The sequence below is a fragment of the Leptonychotes weddellii genome, chromosome 10 (genome assembly GCF_054177405.1).
Source record: "Leptonychotes weddellii isolate Sample4059 chromosome 10, ASM5417740v2, whole genome shotgun sequence".
In the NCBI taxonomy this organism is placed as follows: Eukaryota; Metazoa; Chordata; class Mammalia; order Carnivora; family Phocidae; genus Leptonychotes; species Leptonychotes weddellii.
Window position 1 is genome coordinate 68,789,191 of NC_138378.1, and position 25,960 is coordinate 68,815,150.

Consider the following 25,960-nt stretch of genomic DNA (forward strand, 5'->3'; position numbering starts at 1 on the left):
AGGTGCATGATATTAATACGTATTTAATTTTTAGGTTCTAGTTCTTCTATATAGTGGGAGTTCTTTATGTTCTATATAGTTCTATGTAATAGAAATAATTTGCTAATTTAAATAAATAAAGAATTAGAGACTCCCTTCTGTAGATCGGAACCCTTTTGTTGTAAGTGTTATAAGCACTATTCCCATCCTGGAGATGTGAGTCCAGTATAGCAGATAACATAGTAAGAACCGTAACACAAGTAAGAGAATGTGCCACATGAGCAGAAGAAGAGAGCAGCAACTATCTATCCCTGGTGAAATCAGGACAGCTTCAAGGAAAGCTGTTTAGGATGGAAATTTTAAAGTCTGATTTGGAATTTGAACCTTTTAAAAGGGCTTTAAGGGGAACAAATGAAATAATGCATGACAGTAAATTATGAAAAAAAAAAAATTAGTGTTCTTCCTCACTATCTACAGAATATCAAAACCGGGTAACTGTGTCTCTAGAATTCATATAACAAAAATTTTTGTTCCCAAAAAGCTTAACATGCTAAATTCTGATTATGATCAACTAATGGGAAAATATATATAGTAAACACCTTTTCTAAACTATAAAAACATAACACCAGCATATGCAATGAAAAAAATCTAATACGATAATACACAAAACTATCAATGGTAATCACCTATGACTGGGAGGGAAGGTTCACCTGTATATTCTGAATTATTGTCAATAATATATACTTGCATACATTTAAAAAAATTTTTAAAAACTTATGTGTGCATGTATTTTATGTCTGTGTTATATTTGTATTATTAAAATCTCAAGAGGAAATAACTAATTAAGGTCAAAATCTTTGAAGTTATTTAATGAGTTAACAGAAAGGAACACAATCAATTTGAGTTTTTAAATTATAACCTGGGAAGACCATTCTGGAAAATAAATAACGGAAACATTACAGCAATGCAAGGTTAAAGTAAGGAGTTGACAATATGCAACACTGTAGAACACATGTAGATTACACTGTAGTCCCCACAGTTCTATTTTAATTGTATTAGCTATAAATGATTTAGAATCCTAGGAGAGGTCACTTGTCCCACTTAATCTCCCAAAATTCTGAAAGGGAAATAGCCTTCGGGTTTCAATTTTCACCAGTAGTTTCCAACATATGTTTCACTACAATACTTCTCTATCAGAAACAACTCATTACTCTGCTGTTTCTTGAACAGCTATGAGGTAAGGTGCTATTCTCAAAAGGTTACAAATGAGTAAGAGATCTCACTAAAAACTGGTCTTTATCTCTCCCCACTTCCCAGTTCAGTGATGGAGCCATTTGAAGGGCAAATATTTGATCACATGAACCACTGACAGAATTCTAATTATACTGCTAGATGTGCTTGTTATTGTACCATTTTTGTTTAGTTCTAAATCTACCATTCTATAGACTTGCTTTGTGATTCTAGGGCTGGTACATCACAAACTAAATTCCTCCCTTGCCAGCTGGTTTCCTATGAGGTTCTGTCAACTGGAACAGAGATTACTTCCTTGCTTTTTCTGTCAGCATTGTACTTTAAGTATTTAACCCAGGGGAAGGCATTATTATTTCAGAAATAGTAGCAGAGCCCCTTCCTCAGAGGCCTAAACCCCAGGTTAACAAGATCCTTCCTTATAACCTCATTTCTGATACCCCAACCTTTTTCCACTTGTTCCACAAACACAAGGGGTGGTGAATGGTTACCTGTCTGGATTACCTCAACATTTTCTTTTTGTATGTTTAGCTCCCAATCCAGACATGTGAAACCAATTCTTTATTTTAATCTCCTTTGTTGAAATACCTGGTGTGGTTTGTTTCCCTGAATGGACCCTCACAAATTTAGTATATAAATTACTGGGTGTAAATGATTAACTAAATCCTACAGCTGGAGAACATTAGAATGGCATACAATTCACTCCTGCAATTTGGATAATGAACTGAAAAATATTACTATTTCATAATTACTATTACTGGATTAAAAATGAAGATATCACTTCAGTTGTTAGGTCATACTGTAATCTAGGATCGCATTTCTAATGCATTAATGTATTTTTAACTTTGTAAAACACAAACAGAATTCATTACTATAATTTAATGGTAACTTCTGTACTTTACCTCTGTTAATCTTGGTATATGAAGACCCTTGGCATGATCACCAGCAGCCTTTCTTGATTTACCAGGCCAAGTTCTTTTCCTATGGCTTTCTGCTATACCAGACCAGGCAAAGACATCATGATAAGCTAAATCCAAATCGGATGGATCTACTGCAAACTGGCATATTAACTTCAGCAAGCAAGCAAGACAGTCTAGCTGCCACTGTGGATAAGAAGAAAACGTCATTTCCCTATTTTGGTTAATTTAACATGGCCACTATACAACTTGAAATAATTATAGCTAGTACTTTATCCACATGCTAAAGAAATTTTACTACTCATATACTATGTGGAGTAACAATCCACTCTTGTAAAAATGACAAAAAAAAAAATCTAGGTACTAAGTAAGGTAAAGAAATAACATCATATAAATGTCAGATACAGGATTTTAAAAAAATATACTGCTCAGAATGTACCATATTTTTAAAAAATTACTAAAATGTGGGGCGCCTGGGAAGCTCAGATGGTTAAGCGTCTGCCTTCAGCTCAGGTCATGATCCCAGAGCCCTGGGATCAAGCCCCGCATCGGGCTCCCTGCTTGGCGGGGAGCCTGCTTCTCCCTCTCCCTCTACTGTTCCTGCTTGTGCTCTCTCACTCCCTCTGTCAAATAAATAAATAAAATCTTTTAAATAAATTAATAAATAAAATGTAAACAAAGATATAATTTACCTACCCCCAAAATGAATTAAGAGAAAAAGTATTTTAAGTTGTTTCTCAATACAAGTGGCATATAATCCAATATTTTGGAGCCAAAGAGTTCTAAAAAAATAACTGAAAATTTTGCATTTTACGTAAGTACATTGAAAAGAAATACTTATTTGGTAAAATATTATTTAGTATGAAAATTTCATTTCTAACTGATTTAAAGCTCTACTTTATTTAAAATTTTAAAAACACTTCCTTTGGGGCGCCTGGGTGGCTCAGTCGTTAAGCGCCTGCTTTCGGCTCAGGTCATGATCCCAGGGTCCTGGGATCAAGCCCCACATCAGGCTCCCTGCTCAGCGGGAAGCCTGCTTCTCCCTTTCCCACCCCCCCTGCTTGTGTTCCCTCTCTCGTTCTGTCTCTGTCAAATAAATAAATAAAATATTTAAAAATAAATAAATAAAAAATAAAAACACTTCCTTTAAGTAAATTAATATCATTTATGTGCAAGGTAAGAATTTCATACTATTCTCTTCAACAGTTATTTTCCTACCTTTCTAATCCCACTGCCAAGTTGTATAGCTATACCAATATGCCAGGGAAGGGAATTCAGCAATACTACATCCTAAGAACATTCCTTTCAACAAATGGTGTTAGAAAAGTGAATAGCCATATTAAAAAAATAAATGAAACAACCCTCAATCTCACTCTACATATACAAAAATTAACTCAAAATGCATCACAGAACTAAATGTAAATTATAACTATAAAACTTATAGAAGAAAAAACAGGAGAAAATCCTTGTGGACTTCAAACAAAGTTAGGATACAAATTCTGTTAAAATTAAAAACTTCTGGGGTGCCTGGGTGGCTCAGTCGTTAAGCATCTGCCTTCGGCTCAGGTCATGATCCCAGGGTTCTGGGATCGAGCCCCACATCGGGCTCCATGCTCCGCGGAAGACTGCTTCGCCCTCTCCCACTCCCCCTACTTGTATTCTCTCTCTTGCTGTTCTGTCAAATAAATAAAATCTTAAAAAATAAAAATTAAAAACTTCTCTGCTTAAAAGACACTGTCAAAATAATGAAAAAGTCAGCCACAGATTAAGTGCAAATATTCCCACACACACCTAGCAGAAAAATTTGTCCAAACTAAGAAAAAAAAAAAAAGACCTCTTTACTAAGATCAGAAAGGAAAGGAAAGGGATATGGGGGGGGGGGGGCAAGATATGAACAGACATTTCATGAAAGGAAAAAAAAAAACTGTGGTCAATGTGAAACTTATGAGATGCAGTGAAAAGAAGAACGGAGGAAATTCATAGCTATAAACACATTAAAAATAAAAAGATCTCAAATCAACAATCTAACTTTCCAACTTAGGAAGTAGAAAAAGAATAAACTAAACCCAAAGCTAGCTAAAAGAAGGAAATAGTAAAGAACAGAGTTAAAGAAAACAGAAAATAGAAAAACAAGAAAGAAAATCAGTGTAAATCAAAGTTTATTTTTTGAAAAGAACAAAACTGACAACGCTTTAGCTAAAAGAACTAAAAAGTGAAGTGAAATTACTAAAATCAGAAATAAAGGTAGGAATTTTTCTCCCAATTCTACAGAAATAAAAAGGATGAACTCAAAATGAATCAAGGCCCTAAATATAAGACCTAAAATAAATTCTTAGGAGAAAACAGGATAGAAGCTTCATGACAATGGATTTGGACATATGATTTCTTAGATAGGACACCAAAGGTACAGGTAATAAAAGAGAGACACATTAGACTTCATGGAAATTAAAAAATTTCATGCATAAGACTATCCACAGAGTAAAATGGCAACCTACAGAAGGGAGAAGATATTGGCAAACTATATATCTGAGAAAGGATTAATATTCACAATATACAGAGTACTTCTAAAACTCAAAAAACCCTCAACCTGATTCAAAAATGAGCAAAGGAGTTGAAAAGACATTTCTCTAAAGATGATATATAAATGGCCAATGAGCACAAGAAAAGGTCCTCAACTTCACTGTTATATTAAGAAAATGCAAATTAAAACCACAATGAGATACCACATCACACCCATTAGGATGGCTAATACCAAAAAAACAGAAAATAAAAGTGTTCGCAAATATATAGAAAATTGGAACCCCTGTGCACTACTGGTAGGAATGTAAGATGATATAGCTGCTATGGAAAACTGTATGTGGTTCCTCAAAAAACTGAAAACATAACTACCATATGAGCCAGCAATCCCACTCCTGGGTATATACCCAAAAGAACTGAAAGAAGGGTTTCAAAGATATTTATACATCTATATTCATAGCAGCATTACTCAGAATAGAGAGACTATGGAAGCAACCCATGTCCACTGATGAATGCATAGATAAGCAAAATGTGGTATACACTACATACAGTATTATTCAGCCTTAAAAAGGAAGGAAATTCTGCAATATGCTACAATAAGGATGATGCTAGAGGACATTCTGCTAGTGAAATAAGCTAGTCACAGAAAGACAAATACCCTATGATTCCACTTAGAGGAGGTACTCAGAGTAGTCAAAATCATGGAGACAAAGTATAATGGTGGTTTGTCTCAGGTTGGGGGGAGAGGAGAATGGGGAGTCACTGTTTAATAGGTATAGTTTTAATTTACAAGATGAAAATAGGGGCGCCTGGGTGGCTCAGTCTGTTAAGCATCTGCCTTTGGCTCAGGTCATGGTCTCAGGGTCCTGGGATTGAGCCCCACGCACTGGGCTCTCTGCTTAGAGAAGAGTCTGCTTTTCCCTCTCCCTCTCACGCTCCCTCTGTGCGCGCTCTCTCTCAAATAAATAAATCTTAAAAAAAAAGAAAAGAAAATAGTAATGGGGATGGATGGTAGTGACAATTCCACTACAACGGGAAGGTATATAATACCAGTGAAGTGCACACTTAAAAATGGTTAAGATAGTAAATGTTAAGTGTATTTTACCATGAGTAAAAAAAAAAAAACAACAAACCAGCATAGTCATGTAAAGCAGATGTAAAGATACTCAACTTCACTAGTCACCAGAGATTATGCAAAGCAAAAGCACCATGAGATAATACTACATACCCAGGAGAAAGACTCAAAAAGACTGACCACACCAACTGTTGCTGAGGATATGAAGCAATTGGAACTCTCATGCGTTGCATGGTACAGCTGCTTGGGAAAACACTTCAGCAGTTTCTTACAAAGTCAATTTTACATATACCGTATTACTCAGCAAATTCTTTTCTTGGTATTTACCCAAGAGAAAAAAAACATGTACACAAAAAGACTTGGAATATGAATGTTTGTTAACTTTATCCATAATAGCCCAAAACCAGAAACACAAATGTCCATCAATAAGTGAATGGATAAGCAAGGAGTAGTATACCTATAAAGGGACATACTAGTCAGCAATAAAAACTACCAACCAACCAATACATGCAGCATTTATTAGCCTCAAAATACATGTTGAGTAAAAGACACCAGACACAAAGGACACATACCGTTTTATTCCATTTATATGGAATCTTATTAATGCAAATGTAATCTATAACAACAAAAAGCAGATCAGTGGTTGCTTAGGGCTGGTTGCTTGGGAGAATGGGGGAAATTGATAGTTAAAAAAACAAACAAACAAACAAAAAAACCCCAAAAAAACCCCAGGGTGGAGGGGCGCCTTGGTGGCTCAGTCGGTTAAGCGTCTGACTCTTGATTTTCGCTCAAGTCATGATTTCAGAGTTGTGAGATCAAGCCCAGTGTCTGGTGCTCAGGATTCTCTCTCCCTCCCTCCTTCTTTTTTTTTTTTAAAGATTTTATTTATTTATTTGAGAGAGAGAGTGAGAGAGAGAAAGAGCACAAGAGGGGGGAGCGGGAGAGGGAGAAGCAGACTCCCTGCTGAGCAGGGAGCCCGATGCGGGACTCGATCCGGGGACTCCGGGATCATGACCTGAGCCGAAGGCAGTCGCTTAACCAACTGAGCCACCCAGGCGCCCTCCCTCCCTCCTTCTGCCCCTCCCCTTAACCCTCCCCTTCTCTCTCCCTCTCTTTAAAAAAAAAAAAAAAAAAAAAAGGCAGCAGGGTGGAACTTCTGAGGTAATAGAAATGTTCTATATCTTGTTTGTGTTGGCAGATTACACAAGTATACACATTTTTCAAAACTTAAACTATACTTTTTAAAATGAGTTCATTATCTACTGCATGGGAAGCATATCTCAATTCACTATCACACAAAAAAAATTAAATGGATCAAAGACCTAAGTGTTTAAGAACTAAAATTGTAAAATTCTTAAAAGAAAACATAGTCATTAATATTTGTGACCTTAGATGACACACTACTTTCAAGAATGAACCTTAACATTACGCTAAGTGAAAGAAGCCAGTCACAAAGGACCATATACATATTATATGGCTCCATTTATATGAAATGTCCATAATAGGCCAAGTCCATAGAGATAGAAAGTAGATTAGATTAGTGGCAGCCCAGGGCTGAAATGTTTCAGGGAAAATGAGGAGTGACTGCGAGTAAGTGTGGCGTTTCTTTTTTGAGAGGATAAAACTGTTCTGGCATTAGTGGTAATAGTTATACAACTCTGTAAATATACTAAAAATCACTGCTTTTTAAAAGGTTGAATTTTACTGTACATGAATTCTATCTCAAAAAATTTTAATTTGAAAGTATACCTCAACTAAATTCATTTTAAAGAGAAAAAAATTGTCTAACAAGAATGACTCTGAATTTGTAAGTATTCTATAATATGTTAGGAGATGCATTATAAATAGGGGATATCAGTTGACTTCAAAGCAATCTCAGGCACTGCCAGGCTACAATGTGTCATATATGGTAGTTAAAATTTTCTCATTGGTAATAATCCATAAAGTATCCACAATTTCAAAGGAAACAAGAGAAAAAATCTCTAGCTTATGCTCGATTCCCTGTAAACATTATTCAAAACTAAGCTTAGAGCAGTTTATAAACAAAATTCCCATACATGACACATAACTACTCATTAAAAATTTTAGTTAAATTCTCCCACTTTGCTAAAGAACTAAGGCACATTAGAATTCTAAGAGATTAATGGGACAATAAAGACATGACTAACAATAAAACACAACAAACAGACACTGTAAGTCACAGAACTACAATAATTAGTAATCGAATAGAGGTATCTATTCTAAAAAGGAAAATATCATAATAAAATATGTAAAACAAAAATGGAAAAATAAGCATTAAAACCAGTGGTACGAATAACAACATCTTAGTACATAGTAACAGGTTTTCTAAATATATTTTCTTTTATTAACTTGATATTAAATCAAGAATACCCAACTCCTATGTTCCAAGATAATTCTAAAATACAAGTACTAAAAAAATTAGTATTTGAATGTTTGATAATGCTATTCTTTTTTGTTGGAGGTCACGAAATGGAGCATCCATTCCATTTAGCTCAAAACCAGATTGTGCAGTTTGGTATAGCAGTATCAATTTTTTAATATTCTACAATTTTATTTTCCTGATATTATAGAATAGTGCTTCTTCAAGTTAATAGTGGTAAAGTAAAAGCGCCTTTTTAAGAAAAAAAGTTCCATTTTGTTGAGGACCAATAATTTTGTGAAATGCTGTAAAAATTCTGCAGCAATGTTCAATAGCTATAAAAATTTCTGAAGGCTTACTTTCAATTTCTGCACCTATTTCATTTCAGACCAGTCACAAATGGTCTGGAAACACGTATTTGAGTAGCACTACTATAAAGGAAGAAACAGCCAAAACAAAACGAAACAATGAAAAAGGATTTTTTCAAAATTAAACACATATAAACCAGGTTGTATAATTATTTATTCATATGTAATTTATCAACCTAAAGGAAAAATGTTTATGAATTAGCCACAGTTCAGAGTCACGAATTTTGGCACTTAAAGTTTAACAGAATTGACATGAAGAACTCTTCATGAATAATTAGTTTATCAGACTCCCTACTTTTTAAACATTAATTTTGCTACACTCCATGATTTTCCTTATGACAATGTAGCATGTAGCAAAAGTTACACTTGCTAATGAAAACCGGAAGTGCTTAAAATAGAATAACTATTAACTGGTTACAACAGTGAACTTTCACTTACCACAGTCCAGGATTCCTGCTCTTTAGGCTCCAGAATTCCAGAATTAAAAATTTCTAGTAACTGTTGAAGCCCCCCAGCAGCAACAAACTGTAAGCAATTGTGAGAGTACTGGTAAGAGAGATGCAGCTACAAAATGTCATCAAGACCTGCTTTTTGATTCAATAACTGGATATGTGTGTGTGTTTATGTATATGCGTATGTAAAATATTATGTATCTTTAATCTAGGAAATTACTCTGATTTAAATAACCAAAATAACTTCTATACAAAGTAATAACATACATCTTATTTTCAAGAAATTTTTAAAAAGGATTCTTGCAAGTATCTATAAAGATATCTTTATATTCCATTGACCATTTAATCGCAGACACTAGGATGTCCTAACAAAGTATTCCAATAAAGAAAAAAAATAAGTACTAAAAACAAGAGCACCAAGGCATTAAATAATCTCACCTTTCAACTGTGATTTGGAGTAATACATAATTTTTAAACTATGCTTTATTTTAATAGTAAATTCGTTTAAAACCAATTAATAATTATGATACCTACTTTTGGAAAATTAGAGATAATTTTTATCAATACACTGCATAACACGTATGATCAAACCTTGCAACTCCAGGAATTTTTACTATTTTCCACTTGATCCTCACTTGAATCATCTGAATCTGGATAAAGATCACTGTAACTTCCCTGTAGGAATGGCAAAAATAAAAAATAAAAAGAAAAGGTGGAGAAAAAAATTATTTTAGAATTGAAAAATAACACATTCTGGAATTCAGCTCCAGACAAAATACAAATATTTCATGGTAAGAATGGAAATTCAATTACCGTTGACTCTCTCCTTATCCTCCTGTTAGGTTTTCCTAGTGCTTCAATAATTTCCAGGGCATATAATAGCTTGTGAGCACTTTTAATTTTGAGAAGTTCTTTCCAATTAAGTCCATCATTACTCTTAAATTAAAGAAAAACACAGGTTTTCTCAAACCAACTTACTAAGGGACCCCTCCCAAAATAAACTTTAAAGAAAGTGACGCTATGTAAGAACTCAAATATAACATATACGTTGAAATAGTTTCAAACATATGAAGACCAACTGTGTAACTGGTACTCATGGTATGCTTAACACACCAGTTATTCATTAAATTTTGTTAAAATTCATATACAAACAGCAGCATAGGAAAAAAAATTCTATCTTATTAACCCTCACAACAGACGAGGCAATTCAGTATCTTCCCAATGAAAAACACTGGGGTAGCCTAGTTGAATGCATTAACTTTTAAAGATACAGAAGTAGTAAAGTCTATATTTAACACTTACAAAGTCACACCTACACATTTAAAAGTCATATACAAATACATAAATCATAAAATATTGTTCTTATCTAATCTCAATTTATGAAATGATATTCACACAATGTACATTTTTGACGACAGTATTATTAGAGCTACTCTGAGTCATCAACCACCATTTGCCAGGCCTACCTTCCTCACATCTAAATTATTTGAGATACAGGACTTTCTGAAATCATATGGCCAAGACCTAAATCATAAAAAACCATTAGCGCACAACATTAGGACACTGTTTTTCCATTCATCCTATAAGTGTTCTATTGGTATCTCCACAAAGTAACCCTATATTATATAGCTTTTTAAAAATTAATCTAATTTTAACACATCTTTACAAAGACATCCAACACACCTGAGGTCATGGTCCTACAGGAATGCATTCAGAACATATATTAATATGAAGAAATACTAATATAAAGACAAATTATGTTTTCTAAAGATAATTTTAGAAAACAACCTTGGCCTTGTATTAGGCCTATATTATTCAACCTCACTAACAAATAAATGAATGTTAAAATGAACTGGTGGTTTTTACCCATTAAATGGGCAAAATTTTACTGAGGATATAGGTCAACAAGCAATCTCATATACTGGAGGAATGTAAAATAGTGCCATCCTCTAGGAGAGTAAAAAGACTTTGTGGGTTTACCTGTTCATCTGAGATATTCTGGAATGCCATCAACATGTTAGGACACGTAGGAAGAAGCATCAGTAGCTCCCATACACGCCTGGAGAGATTTTCTGCATGAAGATGAAGTTCTTCACATCTTAAACTCTACACAAATAAGAACAACTGCTTATCAAGACAGATCACTAAAAAAAAAAAAAAAAATCTAAACCCAAGTTCAACTTTTTTGCATAAAACCCTTGATTATCAAATTTGATATTTTTCAGTCTTACATTAAAAGTGAGAAATAAACCATTTGTCTCATGGTAAATAATTTATACCTTTGTCCTTTTATTTTATTATTTTATTTATTATTATTTATAAACAAATACATCTATTCAATAAATTGATCGTCATGTCAAAGTAGTAGTTTTTCAACTTGTTGTTACTGAACGCTTTTTGGAAAAAGAGTGACCTGTAAATCTTGGCACTTTATTCGGGAAACTTTTCAAATAGAAGTGAAAACATCTGTTTTACAAAGCCATTCAAGTAAATTTCAAGAACATTACCAATTGTTTCCTCTTTGCAGGTCACTATTCTAACTAGGACAAAGTCCTGGTGATGGTGAATTAAGTCCTTGATCTTACATTTGGGAAAAGAGTACAGCTGTTTCTTTTTTATATTGCTAATCCATACCTTATTTTCCAGTCTCAGATAAGCAGATTAAGAGCAAAGCAAACAATTTTAAAGAACCTACTTTTTCCCATTATCTATTAAATTTGAATTTTTTTTTTTTTAAGATTTTATTTATTTGACAGAGAGAGAGAGAGCACAGCAGGGGGAGCAGCGGACAGAGGGAGAGGGAGAAGCAGGCTTGCCAAGCAGGGAGCCCAATGCGGGGCTTGATCCCAGGATTATGGAATCATGACCTGAGCAGAAGGAAGACAGATGCTTAATGACTGAGCCACCCAGGTGCCCCTAAATTTGAATTCTGTAAGATGCTGAGATAATAGTAACCTGAAGAATGTTTCATAAAGTACATAAGAAGTAGGCAAGTTTCCTTTATTTAAAAAATTAAAGCATAACCTCAAAAGGTAAATAAACAGCTAAAGCTAAAATTTAGTTTTAGAATTTTCCAGAGTATGAATTTGTATAATTCTATTACTGCTGCTGCCAGTAATTTTTTTTTCAGTATAATACAGTCCACCGGATGTCAAAAGATTCTTCTATGTATCTATAAAAAGTTTAGTTCTTTTTGTATAATGATATAAAGCTAGTATACATTGAAAGCAAGCAAATCTTAGAGTTTCAAAGTATCCTTTGCTTTTCTCAAACCTGATGAAGAAAAGCAACCCAAGGTAACATTTTCGGTTTAGCTGGGGAAATGGCACTGAAAGTTGTTCAGTAAAATAGAATTCATTCCTGGGGCGCCTGGGTGGCTCAGTCGTTAAGCGTCTGCCTTCGGCTCAGGTCATGATCCCAGGGTTCTGGGATCGAGCCCCGCATCGGGCTCTCCACTCTGAGGGAAGCCTGCTTCTCCCTCTCCCACTCCCCCTGCTTGTGTTCACTCTCTCGCTGTGTCTCTCTCTGTCAAATAAATAAATAAAAATCTTTAAAATAATAATAAAAAAAATAGAATTCATTCCTTTGTAAACACCAAGTTAAAAAAAGAAAAAAAAGGATGCATTCTGTGCAAAAAAAAACAATATAAAGGAAAAAAGAAATCCCATGTGTAAATGACTATGTGCTATGTTAGGATTAAAAAAACCCTACCCTTTATTTTTATTGTTGTAACCTTCTGCAAGACCAAACCAGTCTTGGACAACAAAGAGACCCCCCACATTGATAATGCCATACTTGCCACAAAGTTCAGTCAAGTATCTACTAAAAAATGAATTCTTCCCCTCCAGTTCAGGCCTCAGGTGGACTATTACAATGGACTATTAATTGGGCCTCCTACCTCCAGTCTTTCTCTAATACATCCACCACACTAACACCTCAACTTTGTTTCTAATAGCCCATAACAGCTTTCTTTTTGTTCCTTTAAAACCTTCCATGATGATGGCAATCCATTTTACAAAGATGAAAAATCTCATATGGCCCTTTGTAGTATAGGTTCCAATCTCCTTCTTGATCTTTTTTTGAATTACACCATACTCACGCTCCCAGTTTTTCAAACATGCATTCACTTTTCTGTGAATCTGTAATGCTTCTCTTTGCTCTCCTCAGCAGCTGGACCCAATTTAAAAGACTCCCCTTTTGCAAAACCTTCCCCAAATTTTTGTTCCCACCCTATGTTCCCATAACACACTGCACAGCCACCTCCCAGAAAACTGAAGAATTCTTCTAATTATCTTTCTCTCTTTTAAACTGCCAATACGGTGCTGACATGAAGTAAAAGGTCATTAAGTATTTGTGTCATAAAATACAAAAGGTAAAAAAAAGTCAGGTTCAAGGGCATCTGTTACTGATTATTCTGCTTGAACAAAAGAAGGATTTTTTAAGAGTTTTGTTTGTTTTATTTATCTGACAGAGAGAGAGAGAGAAAGAGACAGAGCAAGCACAAGCAGGGGGAGTGGCAGAAGGAGAAGCAGACGCTCTGCTGACTGGGGACCCCGATGCGGGGCTCGATCCCAGGACTCCAGGATCATGACCTGAGCCGAAGACAGACGCTTAACTGACTGAGCCACCCGGGTGCCCCGGATTTTTTAAGAATTTAAAAATGGGGGCACCCGGGTGGCTCAGTCAGTTAAGCGTCTGCCTTCGGCTCAGGTCATGATCCCAGGGTCCTGGAATCGAGCCCTGCATCGGGCTCCCTGCTCAGCGGGAAGCCTGCTTCCCCCTCTCCCACTCCCCCTGCTTGTGTTCCTTCTCTCACTTTGTCTCTGTCAAATAAATGAATAAAATCTTTAAAAAAAAAAAAAAAAAAAGAATTTAAAAATGTGCCACCACAAGAGAAAAGGCTATGGGGAACAGAGGACTCAACAGCAGCTACTACTGCATCCATGACCAAACGCATTTTGAAAATATGGAAAAAAGTCATTTAACATTCTTGGGAAAGAAAGTAATAGTACCACTATTTTGTTTGCCACTCAATCTCAAAATAATTCACTGCATGAAACACACCAATGAACATCATCTTAGGATAAGTCCATTTAAAGGCATTAAAAAAAAAAAGTCAGCAGACTAATACTGAATCCTTTAGGTGATCTCATACACTCCCTTCAGTTTAAATACTATCTTTATAGTGTCTACCCATATCTTATTTCTCCAGACCAAGTCCCTGCTCTGAGCTCCAAAAATTCATTTATCCAACTGCTTCCTTGACATCTCCACTTAATGTCCCATGAGCATCCCTTCTTCATCTCAAATGGAATCTACCCAGTTGCTCAAGCCAGAAACCTGGACACCATCTCCTGTTTTCCTTGTTCCTGAACATTAGTCTATCCCCACTCTTAATCCAAACCAATTAAGTTTTAGACTTAATTTGTCCACTCCCATCATTCTATTCCAGGGCACCGTCAAGTCTTCCTTGGATTAGTGCATTAGGTTCCTCACTGCTTTTTCTATTCTTGCCGAACAAATCTATTACCTTGAAAACCAGAATCAGAATGTATGCTCCTCCTCTGCTTAAAACACTTTACTGCTGTTCACCTTACTATGAGTAAAACGGAAACAAATTGCTATGGCCAGTCTGGTTCTACTCACCTTTCCAATCTTATTCCTCTCCCACTACCCTCCACATTCTACTCATTATTAGCTCTCTAACAACTCCTAGACCTGCCTGATTCCTTATATGAAGGGCTTCAGGAATTAGAATACTGTGTGGAGACGATCACTCAATTCTCCTCATTTAGTTGGCTCCTTTTCATCCTTCTAGCTCAGATTACATATGGTTTCCCTCGGAGAAACTTCCCTGACCAAGTAATACATATAAATGAGTTTCTATCACTATTCCCTAATAATGTTAGTCTTAGCAGCTACTCTCTAAAATTTAGCTGTTAAGTTTACCTGCAGCTATCTGCAAATCATATCAATTATTTGACTTCCCCACTGGACTGAAGGCGGAAACTGTGCCTATTTTGATCTTTGTAAAACAATACTTAGAAGAGTGTACCTAGATCATATTAGGCACTTAAATACCTAATGAATGACTAAATGGGCTCCTGCTTTCTACTGTTCTTAAGAGATTACTGAGAATGAGGAGCCCGGGTGGCTCAAACGTCCAACTCTTGATTCTGCTCGGGTCAAGATCTCAGGGTTGTGAGATTGAGATTGAGCCCTGTGATGGGTTCCATGCTCAGTGTGGAGTCTGCTTGAGATTCCCTCCCTCTCCCTCTGCCCCTCCCCCTGCTCGTGCACACACACTCTCTCAAATAAAATCTTAAAAAAGAGATTACTGAGAAAATTATTTTTTGCTCAACAGAAAAACAAACAATACACTATAAAAATGAAATGATATAGTCACCTCACTATCTTCCACTGCCACTTTTCCTGAGGGTGGTTTAAATGACGCAAGCATCTCTAATAAATCAAAAAGAGTAGTTAAATGAGGTTCTTGTAAAAGCAAAAGCATCGGAATGTTGTCCTTCTGAGGAGGTGGTAGGCAAGATGCTGGCAGCTGAACACCTTCCCCTTTCCGTTCTCTTCTTGGTGCACCCAAAGATACAAATACCATCTATAAAAACAACAGCAAAAGGGGAAAACAACAACACATAATTAGACATATCAAGTTTTGGTTTACTAAATCTCTTAAGTATAAAATAACTTCACACACACACAAATTCACATACACTTAAAAGCAATAACAACTGTTTTTGAAGGATACCTTCAACTATTCAACTGTTGACTCTTTAACAGTCAACAGACCATTAAAACTCAAACCACATTTGTGTGTACCTGCATATCCTTAAAACCAAGCTCATGAAGTGCTTTTTCATCATAATCTGTTGTTAACTCATGTCCAGATGAAATCATCCTGACAGGTCCCATAAGGCCTCCTTAAAAACAGCAAAAAAGTTAAGTGAACATTTTTATAAAAACTAACTTATGTGCTGACACAAATACATGGTTACATTATGTGAGCCCTCCTCTTAACCACTCACTCTAAAGAGCCTCATTTCACTAAATTATTCTGCTTTATCTTTCTTTTAAAGCACTTACTAGCAATCTGAAATTATATTATTGGTCTTGTCTCAAAACAAAACAAAACAAAACAAAACAAAAACCCAGTTCCATAAAGGCAGACATTTTACTACATTCAGAGATGTGGTTCTAGCACTAGAACATAGCAGGCATTCAAATTTATTTTTTAATCCGTGAATTTTTAAAAAAAGAAAATGCTTGGTAAGAGTAGGAAATTAAGCAAAGTGATGAAATATCTAATGAATGATTTAAACTTAAATATTGTTAAATTTTATTAACTTCATGTAGAAAAATTCCATTGGACAGACATTACCTAGCTCCTTAGGAATGAGTGATACAGGACTCCTGCTTTTCCATAATGATACAATTCTTCATCAAAACTATGTTATTGTAATTTTTAAATATTTTATTTATTTATTTGAGAGAGAGAGAGCACAAGCAGGGGGGAGAGGAAGAAGCAAACTCCCCACTGAGCTGGGAGCCTGACGTGGGGCTCCATCCCAGGACCCTGGGATCACGACCTGAGCTAAAGGCAGATGCTTAACCCACTGAGCCACCCAGGTGCCCTGTAATTTTTAAATATTTTAAAGCTAGTATTGAAATTCATTTCTCTATTACTCTTTTGGGTTTTCCTCTCAGCACTTCTGATATTGCTTAGTTTAATCACACAGTTTATGATTCAGAGTAATTTCATCAAATTTAAAATTAAAGTTCCATTAAGATTTTAGGTAGAATATATTAAAAATATATATTTGTACAGAGACAATCTATGACTGCTGATCTTTTTTAAAGTATCAAGATAAAACATCCTTAGTTGTGATGAAGTGCTAAGATAATTTACAGGTGACTTGGTTCCAAGTGCATCAGATACTCTCACCATGCATAACTTTGTTCCAAAAGAGAACTAAGATGGCTAGTACTTTATTTAGGCTTTTGGATTCTACTTAATGTTAGAAAGGCCTATATGCTGTATTACACATTAACTTTTGATTATAATGGTTGAGTTGGCTTTTACAATTAACTGAACAGCTTTCTATCTTTTACCACTTTTGAAAGCATCTTTTTTATCATAAAAATTGCTTTTTCTGGGCAACCCTCTCAGGTCCCCTCCCCTCTGGGAGATTTGTACTATCACTTTGCTATCGCTCAATAAACCTTGCTTTCTTGCTCACCAAAAGGAAAAAACAAAAAACAAAACCAAATTGCTTATTCCTTAAGAGTTATGGAAAGAGTTACTCTTTTTAAATATTTCAAATCTTAATGTACTAAATGTTTCAAAACAGGAAAAAGTAACAAGAAATCTGGAAAAACTCTTAAGGTTACAATGGTATATTAAACAACACATCTACTTTTACCCTCTGAAACTCCAATAGTAAATTTTCAAAATTTTACTAATTTTGGACAGGGAAAAAAAGCAGAGATAATACCAACCAAGTATGCAAGCTGAAAAGCAAGTGAACTTGTGGCAACCAGCAAGACCCCAAAAAAGCTAAATCTCAATCCCAGAGACAGCTTACAATCTATATTTATACTGGTTGAACACAGGAGGAAAATCAATACCTGACAAAGAGTGGGGAGAGGTGGAAGGGGAGAAAGAGAGAGGGAGAAGGAGGGAGACAAAGGGAAAAAGAGAAGAAAGGAGAAAAGGAAAATAAGAGCAGCTCAGTGCTGTGAGATTAAAAAAAGAGCGTAGGATACATTTATCAAGAGGCCTAGAAATTAGGTCAAGGGGAAAGGAAAAAGAAAAAATATTTGAAAAAAATGTAATTGCTAAACCTTTTTCAAATGCGATAAATATAAACACAAAGACCCAAGAAGCTGAACTTACCCAAAGTGCATAAACACAAAAACCCAACAAGGCACATTAAAATCAAACTGCTGAAAACCAATGTCAAAAAAAAAAAAAATCTTGGGGCACCTGGCTGGTCCAGTTGGTAGAGCATGCAACTCTTAATCTCAGAGTCATGAGTTCAAGCCCCACACTGGGGGTAGAGCTTACTTTAAAAAAATTTAAAACCGAAAACAACAAAAAATTTCTTTAAAAAAAGACACACTGTGGGCACGCCTGAGTGCGGTTAAGTGTCCAACTCTTGATTTCAGCTCAAGTCATTATCTCAGCGTTGTGAGACTGAGCCTGCCATCTGGCTCCACGTTGGGCATGGAGCCTACTTAAGGAATCTCTCCCCCACAACCACCTAAAAAAGGGGGCGGGGTCGCCTGGGTGGCTCAATTGGTTGAGTGTCAGGCTCTTGATTTTGGATCAGGTTGTGATCTCAGGGTCCTGGGGCGAAGCCCTGATATGGCTCCAAGCTCGGCGCTGAGTCTGCTTGGGATTCTTTCCCTCTTCTTCTCCCTCCTCCCCTCACATGTGCGCCCTCTCTCCCTTGCTAAAATAAATAAATAAAATCTTTAAAAAAAAAAAAAAAAAGACACACTGTATATACAAAGGATGAAAGAAAAAAAACAACACACTTTCAATCAGAAACTTTGCAAACCAAATGACAAGGGATTTAACTATTTACTAAGTCCTGAAAAGAAAACAATCCTTGACATACAATTCTATGTCCCATGAAAATATTCTTCAAAATAGAAGGTAAAATGAACTTTTTTCTCAAACAAAAGCTTGAGAAAATATATCACCAAAAGACGTGAAGTACAAACATTTTTAGAGGAAGTTCATTAGAAAAAAAAAAAGAGAGAGAGAGAAACCAAATGGAAATTTTGATCTACACATGGCAATGAAGAATGCCAAAATGGAAAATATTTGGTAAAAGAAGAGATTAAACTAATAAAAAATAATCAGATAATTTGCTAAACATTCTACTTAAAATGCAGGAACCATGAGTCTGAATTTTAAAAGCTTCAACAATTTAAAAAAATACTGACGGCCTCAAGAAGATATTTCAACCAAACAGAGCTACCCTACAACCCAGCAATTGCACTACTGGGTATTTACCCCGAAGATACAAATACAGTGATCCAAAGGGCCACGTGCACCCCAATGTTTATAGCAGCAATGTCCACAATAACCAAACGATGGAAAGAGCCTAGATGACCACCAACAGATGAATGGATAAAGAAGATGTACGTACGTGTACACACACACACACACACACACACACACCCCACAATGGAATATTATGCAGCCATCAAAAATTGAAATCTTGCTGTTTGCAATGACGTGGATGGAACTAGAGGGTATTATGCTAAGCAAAATGAGTCAATCAGAGAAAGACAATGATCTTATGATCTCACTGATATGAGGAATCTGAGAAACAAGACAGAGGATCATAGGGGAAGGGGGGGAAAAATTAAACAAGATGAAACCAGAAGGGGAGATAAACCATAAGAGACTCTTAATCTCAGGAAACAAACTGAGGGTTGCTGGAGTGGAGGGGGGTGGGAGGGATGGGGTGGCTGGGTGATGGACATTGGGGAGGGAGATATGTGCTATGATCAGCGCTGTGAATTGTGTAAGACTGATGAATCACAGACCTGTACCCCTGAAACAAATAATACATTATATGTTAATTAAAAAAATAAAAAGAATAAAAAAAGATATTTCAACTATGAAAACAGGAGTACTCAGGGAGTAACAAAGAGATGTTAGATACTAAAAGCATGACAGCGAAAACTCAAAAGAAGGAATGCAAAATAAAGTTGAAAACATCTCTCGGGAAGTTTAAAGCCGAAGAAATGAAACATGAGAAAGATAAGTAAATTTGGAATAGTCCAAGAGATAAAACATGTAGATAATCAAGAATTTCTAGACAGAAATTATTAAATAGCAGACAGGAAATCAATAAACTAATTCAAGAAAATGCCCTCAAACTTAAAGATACAAGTTGCCAAACTAAGAGCTGCCAACCTATATAGCAAAGTACCCATCACAATTGTTGAAAACAAACCAAATACTCAGAGCAGGTATTACAAAATTTCAGCATATTATGAACAAGAAGACCCATTAAGTTCTACAAAAGAAAAAAGCAGAATATGTAAAAAATGTCAGAAAGCAAATGGCTTCAGAATACTGAACAGCAAAAACAGAAGCAAGAAATGCAGTGCAGCAATACCTCTAAAATTCTGAAACAGGGCACCTAGGTGGCTCAGTCAGATGAGCGTCCAACTCTTGGTTTCGGCTCAGGTCATGGGTCTCATGGGTCATGAGATCAAGCCCTGTGCTGGGCTCCACGCTCAGCAGGGAGTCTGCTTGAAAGATTCTCTCCCTCTGCCCCTCCCCCCCTCAAATAAATAAATCTTTTAAAAAAAATAAAATTCTGAAACAAAATTATTTCCAACCTAGACTTCTATACCCAGCCAAATTACCATTTAAGTACAGAAACATGAGAAACAAATTTTTGATTATTCAAAGAATCAAAACTTTACCCCATCAATCTCTCAAGAAGCTACTGAACAACTGCACTATATTTCAGCAAACAACAACAAAAAGTGAAACAAGAAGGCATGGGATACCAGAAACAGGATATCCAACACAGGAAAGAGAAAAAGAGAATTACCAGGAGGATGGTAAAGGATATCCTACTGCTGTGTGCCAGACTTGGAGAACAATGAATTGAGGGGCCACTATGACCAAAATGCCTGCTACCTTCATAGTATCTTCTCTGAGGAAGGAATGGCAAGTGGACCTTACCTGGATTCACAGTTGTACCTCAACTACCTTCACCATATGCTAGTGAAGTTTCTACCCCCATCTCTATGTCCTACTACCTGAATCAAGAGAAAACATTCATATCTCACAGAAGAAATTCTTCCTTATTCTACCCCTGAGAGCTAAAGTACGTCATGAAAAGATTAGAAACTCTAGGACTATATTTCTGTTTGATATTCCAGCATCTTGCCAAAATTATAGCCCAGAGAGATATGTTTTGACTGTGCCAAGACTTAAACTTGAGAACTTTCCTACTGATACCTTCAGATGACGTTTTATAAAAACCTTTAGAGAAGATCAAAATACACTGTCTTTAGCTTGTTTCCTTCTCTGATCCTTTAACCTAATTAACAACTGTACTCCTGCTTTCCTTAATCTATCAAATTTATGCTTATCTGTTTCACAAAAATAAATACGTATTTTAGGAATATATATACCCAAGGTAAAGGTATAAGGAACACACACACACAAAAAAATGATAAACTATAAAATCAAGATAGTGTTAAAGGGAAGTGGAAAAGAGGATATTAAAGAGGGATACACAAGTAGCTTCTAATAACGTTCCAGTTCTTAATCTGGATGGTATGTACATGGACAGTTTTCATTTTATCATTACTCATTTCATATTTTCTTATTTATGTATGATATATTTCAACATAACAAAAGAGGATACCTTTTGACCTGAAAATTCCATAACTAGGTATTTAGCCAACATGCATTAAATGATATATGTGTAGGGATATTCTTTGTGCAATTGCTGGTAAATAGCAAACAAATGGAAACAACCTAAATGCCCATTAAGAGAAGATAAGTAAAACACATCACGGCACCACCATATTAAAAAATATGTATATTTAAAAAGAATGAAGTAACTTTCCAGACGCACTATAAATGGAATGCTACCATTTATGTTTTACGTACATGAATAATTCTTACATTACATCTTGGTATCTCTTGACGGATATATAAGAAGCCAACAATAACATGTGCCTCAGGAGAAGGGAAATGGATGGTTTAGAGATGGGGGTAGGAGGGAGACTTTTCAACATCTATTTTGTTGTGCCAAGAATATTTATTAATTATTTAAGAACAAAATTTAAGATCTGATACTTTAGAAGATACATATGGTTTCATCTTAAGCATGATCATCTAAAAGATGCCAAAGAATTATCATTGCACATAGGCAAATTAAAAATCCTAAAAACTTCCAAACTTCAAGATTTTTTTTCTAAATATACATATAGCCTGTTACATTTTACTTAAAATTTAAAGCTCTAAAATTATAACACCTTTCATGGTTGTTCCTCTGATTAGCTCATATTTTATGTACTATGGAAAGACACCAAAAATGCTCTAGTGGTTACAGTAAAGGTGGAACCAAGTATGCTTTTTGGAGCTATATGAAAAATGTCTTAATAGGCTACTCTTTTGGAGGGAAGGGGAGAAACACAGGTGGGATTTAAGGGTGTATTATTTTCATATGCTCTGGGAAAAAAAAGAAATGAAATATATCAAAATGACCAAAAAATTTTATTGGGTAAAATTAGGTACTTAAGTAGTGCATGGAAAGTAGAACTGGTAATTCCCACACTGCTTATCAAATAACCTCAGAAGTAAAATTTTTTTGAGGAAAAACACTCGCAAATAACTTCTGTAGCAACTCTTAACTCCTCTCTGTGAATCAATGGCACCCTACCAAAAGGAGGGGAGCCATGAACATGCCTGGCACTCTTAAAAGAAGCAAAGGTTCTAAGTTGATATATAACAGAACCTAAAAAATATGAAAATGTAAACTGTTGGACTTACCAGGAAACTCTCCCTTTCGACTGCTTTGACCAAACTCCTGAAGCTGAGCTTGTTGATTTATTTGTTCTTTCTGTAAATTTTCATACCAATGAGTTACTTCAGCCCTAAGATCTGCTACCTGGTCACTAGGATACATTTCAATAGTCATCTGAAATATGAGATGCAACCAATTTAAAAATACAACAAGAACAGATATTTGAACTGGGAAATGTTATCAATTTGGAAACTAAAATTATTTAACTACCTTGTCAGGAAGTCCAGCTGGTTGGCAGACAACCCTTAGCGGCAGGGACTGTTTGTCACTCAGTGCTTTCAAATGACTACTAATACCAGTGCCTTCAATTTGCCACTGTCTGAGATGGTATGCAAACCTAAAACACACAAAAACCATACATAGGAAGAATATCATTTTAAACCATGTTAATGTTATGGAAGTTTTTAATATTTTACAAAATGAAAAAGCCCACAAAAGGTTCTAGCACATTCCATCTTACTCTACAGCATTAAGTTTAGATTCATCATACTGCATCAACTTAAATGTATAAATACAGCTACGAGTTCCTTAAAAGATAGTTTACAAGAAAAATTACTGAGGAAAAAATTTCCCATTAAGAACATTATCTTTTTTTTTTTTTTTTTAAGGGCAGGGGGGAGGTAGTAGAGGGGAGGAATTCAAAGAAACAAACTAATCCAGGAAATGTTAAGTTCTCATTCCTACAATCACAAGAGGAAAAAAGGTATTGGGAAACATTTTTCAGAAACAGAAATGCATCCTAGTAAATATATGCCTAACAGAATTTGAGAGCTAACTCCATGACTGAAATTATAAAATAAACCACAAAGACTAATCTTAAGGGAGAAAGGCATCTAGCAGGTCACTCACTAAATACTGTCAGTTTTCTAACTGATTTTCAGTTGTTTGAAGACAGGATCCAGGATACCTGAATTTCGTTAAGAAAAGAATTATCAATGTCAAAAACTAATCAGCAATTCTAGAATAGAAGGACAAAAAGTAAGGAAATAAATGGACTTGATTTCCTAGAAGGAATCCAATGTCCAGCTTTTACGGCTGAGCAAACGAGTAATCTTAATCTTTTGAGGCCGGATAATTCTTAGTCGTGGGCGGGGGGACGCAGGGGAAACAGTCTTTGTGCACAGTAGGATGTTTAGCAGCACTATCACTATCTACTATATGCCAATAGTACCCCCTTCTCCCTTAAGTTGTGGTAATCAAAAGTGTCTCTACAAATTACCTAATGCCCCCTGGCAAACAAAATCACTCTGGTTGAGAACCACTCTTTAAATTATAACCTTTCCTCTTAAAAAAAAAAAAGTTTTAAAAAACAGTTTTAATCTCTTAATATAAGGAATACACAAACACAATAATTACTTTATATTTTCATTCTATAAATGTTAGGCAATTTTAAATTAGAATTAAGCACATTAAGCACTTGAAATTGTACAGTGATATTACACAAAGGTGCGCATGAAAATTCCTGACATTTTTAAACTAGCTCTTAGTATTTTGAATATTCAATTCTGTTTTCTAGTTTCTCTACCTGCCACCCAAAAAATAAATACATTATTTAACACCAACATTAAGTTTTAGAGCAAAACATGATCAAACATAAAAGATTTCTAGCAAAGAATACTACAATCATTTTCCATGAGTTAGAAAAAAATTGTACATCTGAGAAGGGATTTTTGAAGTGAAATTCATTCAACTTATAAATAGGAGCATTGAATCCTAGGAAACTTAATTTATTTTTAAAGACTTTTAAAATAAATGCTTATTTTAAAAACACAAGTAACACTGTGTGAGGACTAAGGGTTTAAACCAATAGGCCCTTTTTGGTTTGTTGTTTGTAGACTCTGAAGCAAAAAAGAAAATTTTGGAAAAATACGTATCATCTCATTAACAGTACCTATCTCTAACAGGAAGAGATAGATTATGATGACTTTCATTTTTTGCAGTATTACCCTTAATTTTATAAATAGTATTTATTTTTATTAATTTGAATAAGACACATCACATTTGCTTATTTTTATTTTTTAGAGTGGTAAAAGTTATGAGGCAGTGTGATGTTTCTGTTCCAAAAAAACTCTATAGAGTTCCCTTACACATTCTTTAAAAACACAAGGAATTATTAAAGTATAATTCCCACAAATTGCAATCATAATCAAAATAAAGAATTTGCAATGCCCAAATATATTAAATCATGAAGCCATGTTATTTATAAGGAATGTGTAGAATATCTTTTTATTATTATTTCCTGATGAATCTCAAAAAATATAAACTGTATCACTCATTATCAAACTAAGCTCTGAAGTTGAAAGATAAATTTTAACAATTTTTGCCAACACAGTTCGTTGTACTTTTACATTTAGTCATGATTTTTAACAAACAGAATTTCTTAATTAAAACTATCTACTCACCTTTCATTTCAGTCGATATATTCATAAATGTTAATTTGCTTTATTTCTGTATTACACAGGGTATGTCTAAATTAATTATACAGATATTCATTAACACAGAATTTTTTGATCATGTTTCCATGGTAAATGGAAATTCAAAATTAAAATACTGTCTCCTAGTCCAGGAAGAAAAAAAAACAGCAAATGAAACAAATGACTCAAATTGATTCAACTATGAGAGATTATTTGATGTTCTTGGTGAGGGTTTTAGTGAAACTTTTTTTGGTGGTGGTGTTCTGCCTTTCAATCACTGTAATACTTTCTTAGAGGTGGAATTCTGTCTAGAGAGTCTTATTCATGCATATCTTCTCAGCGCTCAAGAATTTTTAAAGTTCCACAATATTTATTGGGAACCTATGCTGCCTTCACGGCAAAATGATACATATTATGAATAAAAGTACTTCTATTACTAACCCTTCACTTGTGGTAAGTTAAGCTTTCTACCTGCCCCAACAAAACCTTTACTTTAAGAATACTTTTGTACATGTCAGCAATAAAAAAAAAAAAAAAGGCCTGATATTCACTGTAATAATGTGGTATAAAACAATTACCTTCTCCTAAATGCTTCCAGATGCGTCTTCAGCATAAGGAGTCCTCTTTCTATTACAGTGAGACTTGAGTGTGATTCCTGTTCAAGACTGCTAGAAGCTATCATGAGACTCTCCATACACTTACTAATAAATTCTTGCTCCTTCTCCAAACCCGTTTTACCTGAAAATCAGATGTTTAGACAGTATATCAAGCTTTATTGTTTAGCTATGTTAAAAAAAATGAATTGTAGCTAAACAAAAATCCTTACATTAGAAATTATCAGACAATATTCTAAATCACTCACCATTAATATAATAGGAGTTAATATACTGGATAGCTGCTCGACTGACATCACCAGATTGTGCTCTTAAAGCAATGCCCCAAAATTGGTCCATACCACAAAGCTAAGAAAGAAAATATGATGACATCTATAAATCTGATTGTCAAAATATAAACGATT

General features: G+C 35.0%; 1 protein-coding gene across 1 annotated transcript in view; it reads right to left on the minus strand.

The window, feature by feature from the left end:
- USP34 (ubiquitin specific peptidase 34) overlaps positions 1 to 25,960 on the minus strand; it is a 182,963-nt gene that overhangs the window by 80,199 nt on the left and 76,804 nt on the right. Inside the window, exons 21-31 of the mRNA XM_081797278.1 lie at positions 25,805 to 25,904; positions 25,521 to 25,680; positions 22,739 to 22,865; positions 22,495 to 22,642; positions 15,774 to 15,874; positions 15,343 to 15,552; positions 10,917 to 11,042; positions 9,750 to 9,872; positions 9,528 to 9,611; positions 8,923 to 9,009; positions 2,130 to 2,330 (exon numbers count right to left, since the gene is read on the minus strand). Of these exons, the coding sequence (XP_081653404.1) occupies positions 2,130 to 2,330; positions 8,923 to 9,009; positions 9,528 to 9,611; positions 9,750 to 9,872; positions 10,917 to 11,042; positions 15,343 to 15,552; positions 15,774 to 15,874; positions 22,495 to 22,642; positions 22,739 to 22,865; positions 25,521 to 25,680; positions 25,805 to 25,904 (1,467 nt within the window). The remainder of the gene's footprint in view (positions 1 to 2,129; positions 2,331 to 8,922; positions 9,010 to 9,527; positions 9,612 to 9,749; positions 9,873 to 10,916; positions 11,043 to 15,342; positions 15,553 to 15,773; positions 15,875 to 22,494; positions 22,643 to 22,738; positions 22,866 to 25,520; positions 25,681 to 25,804; positions 25,905 to 25,960) is intronic.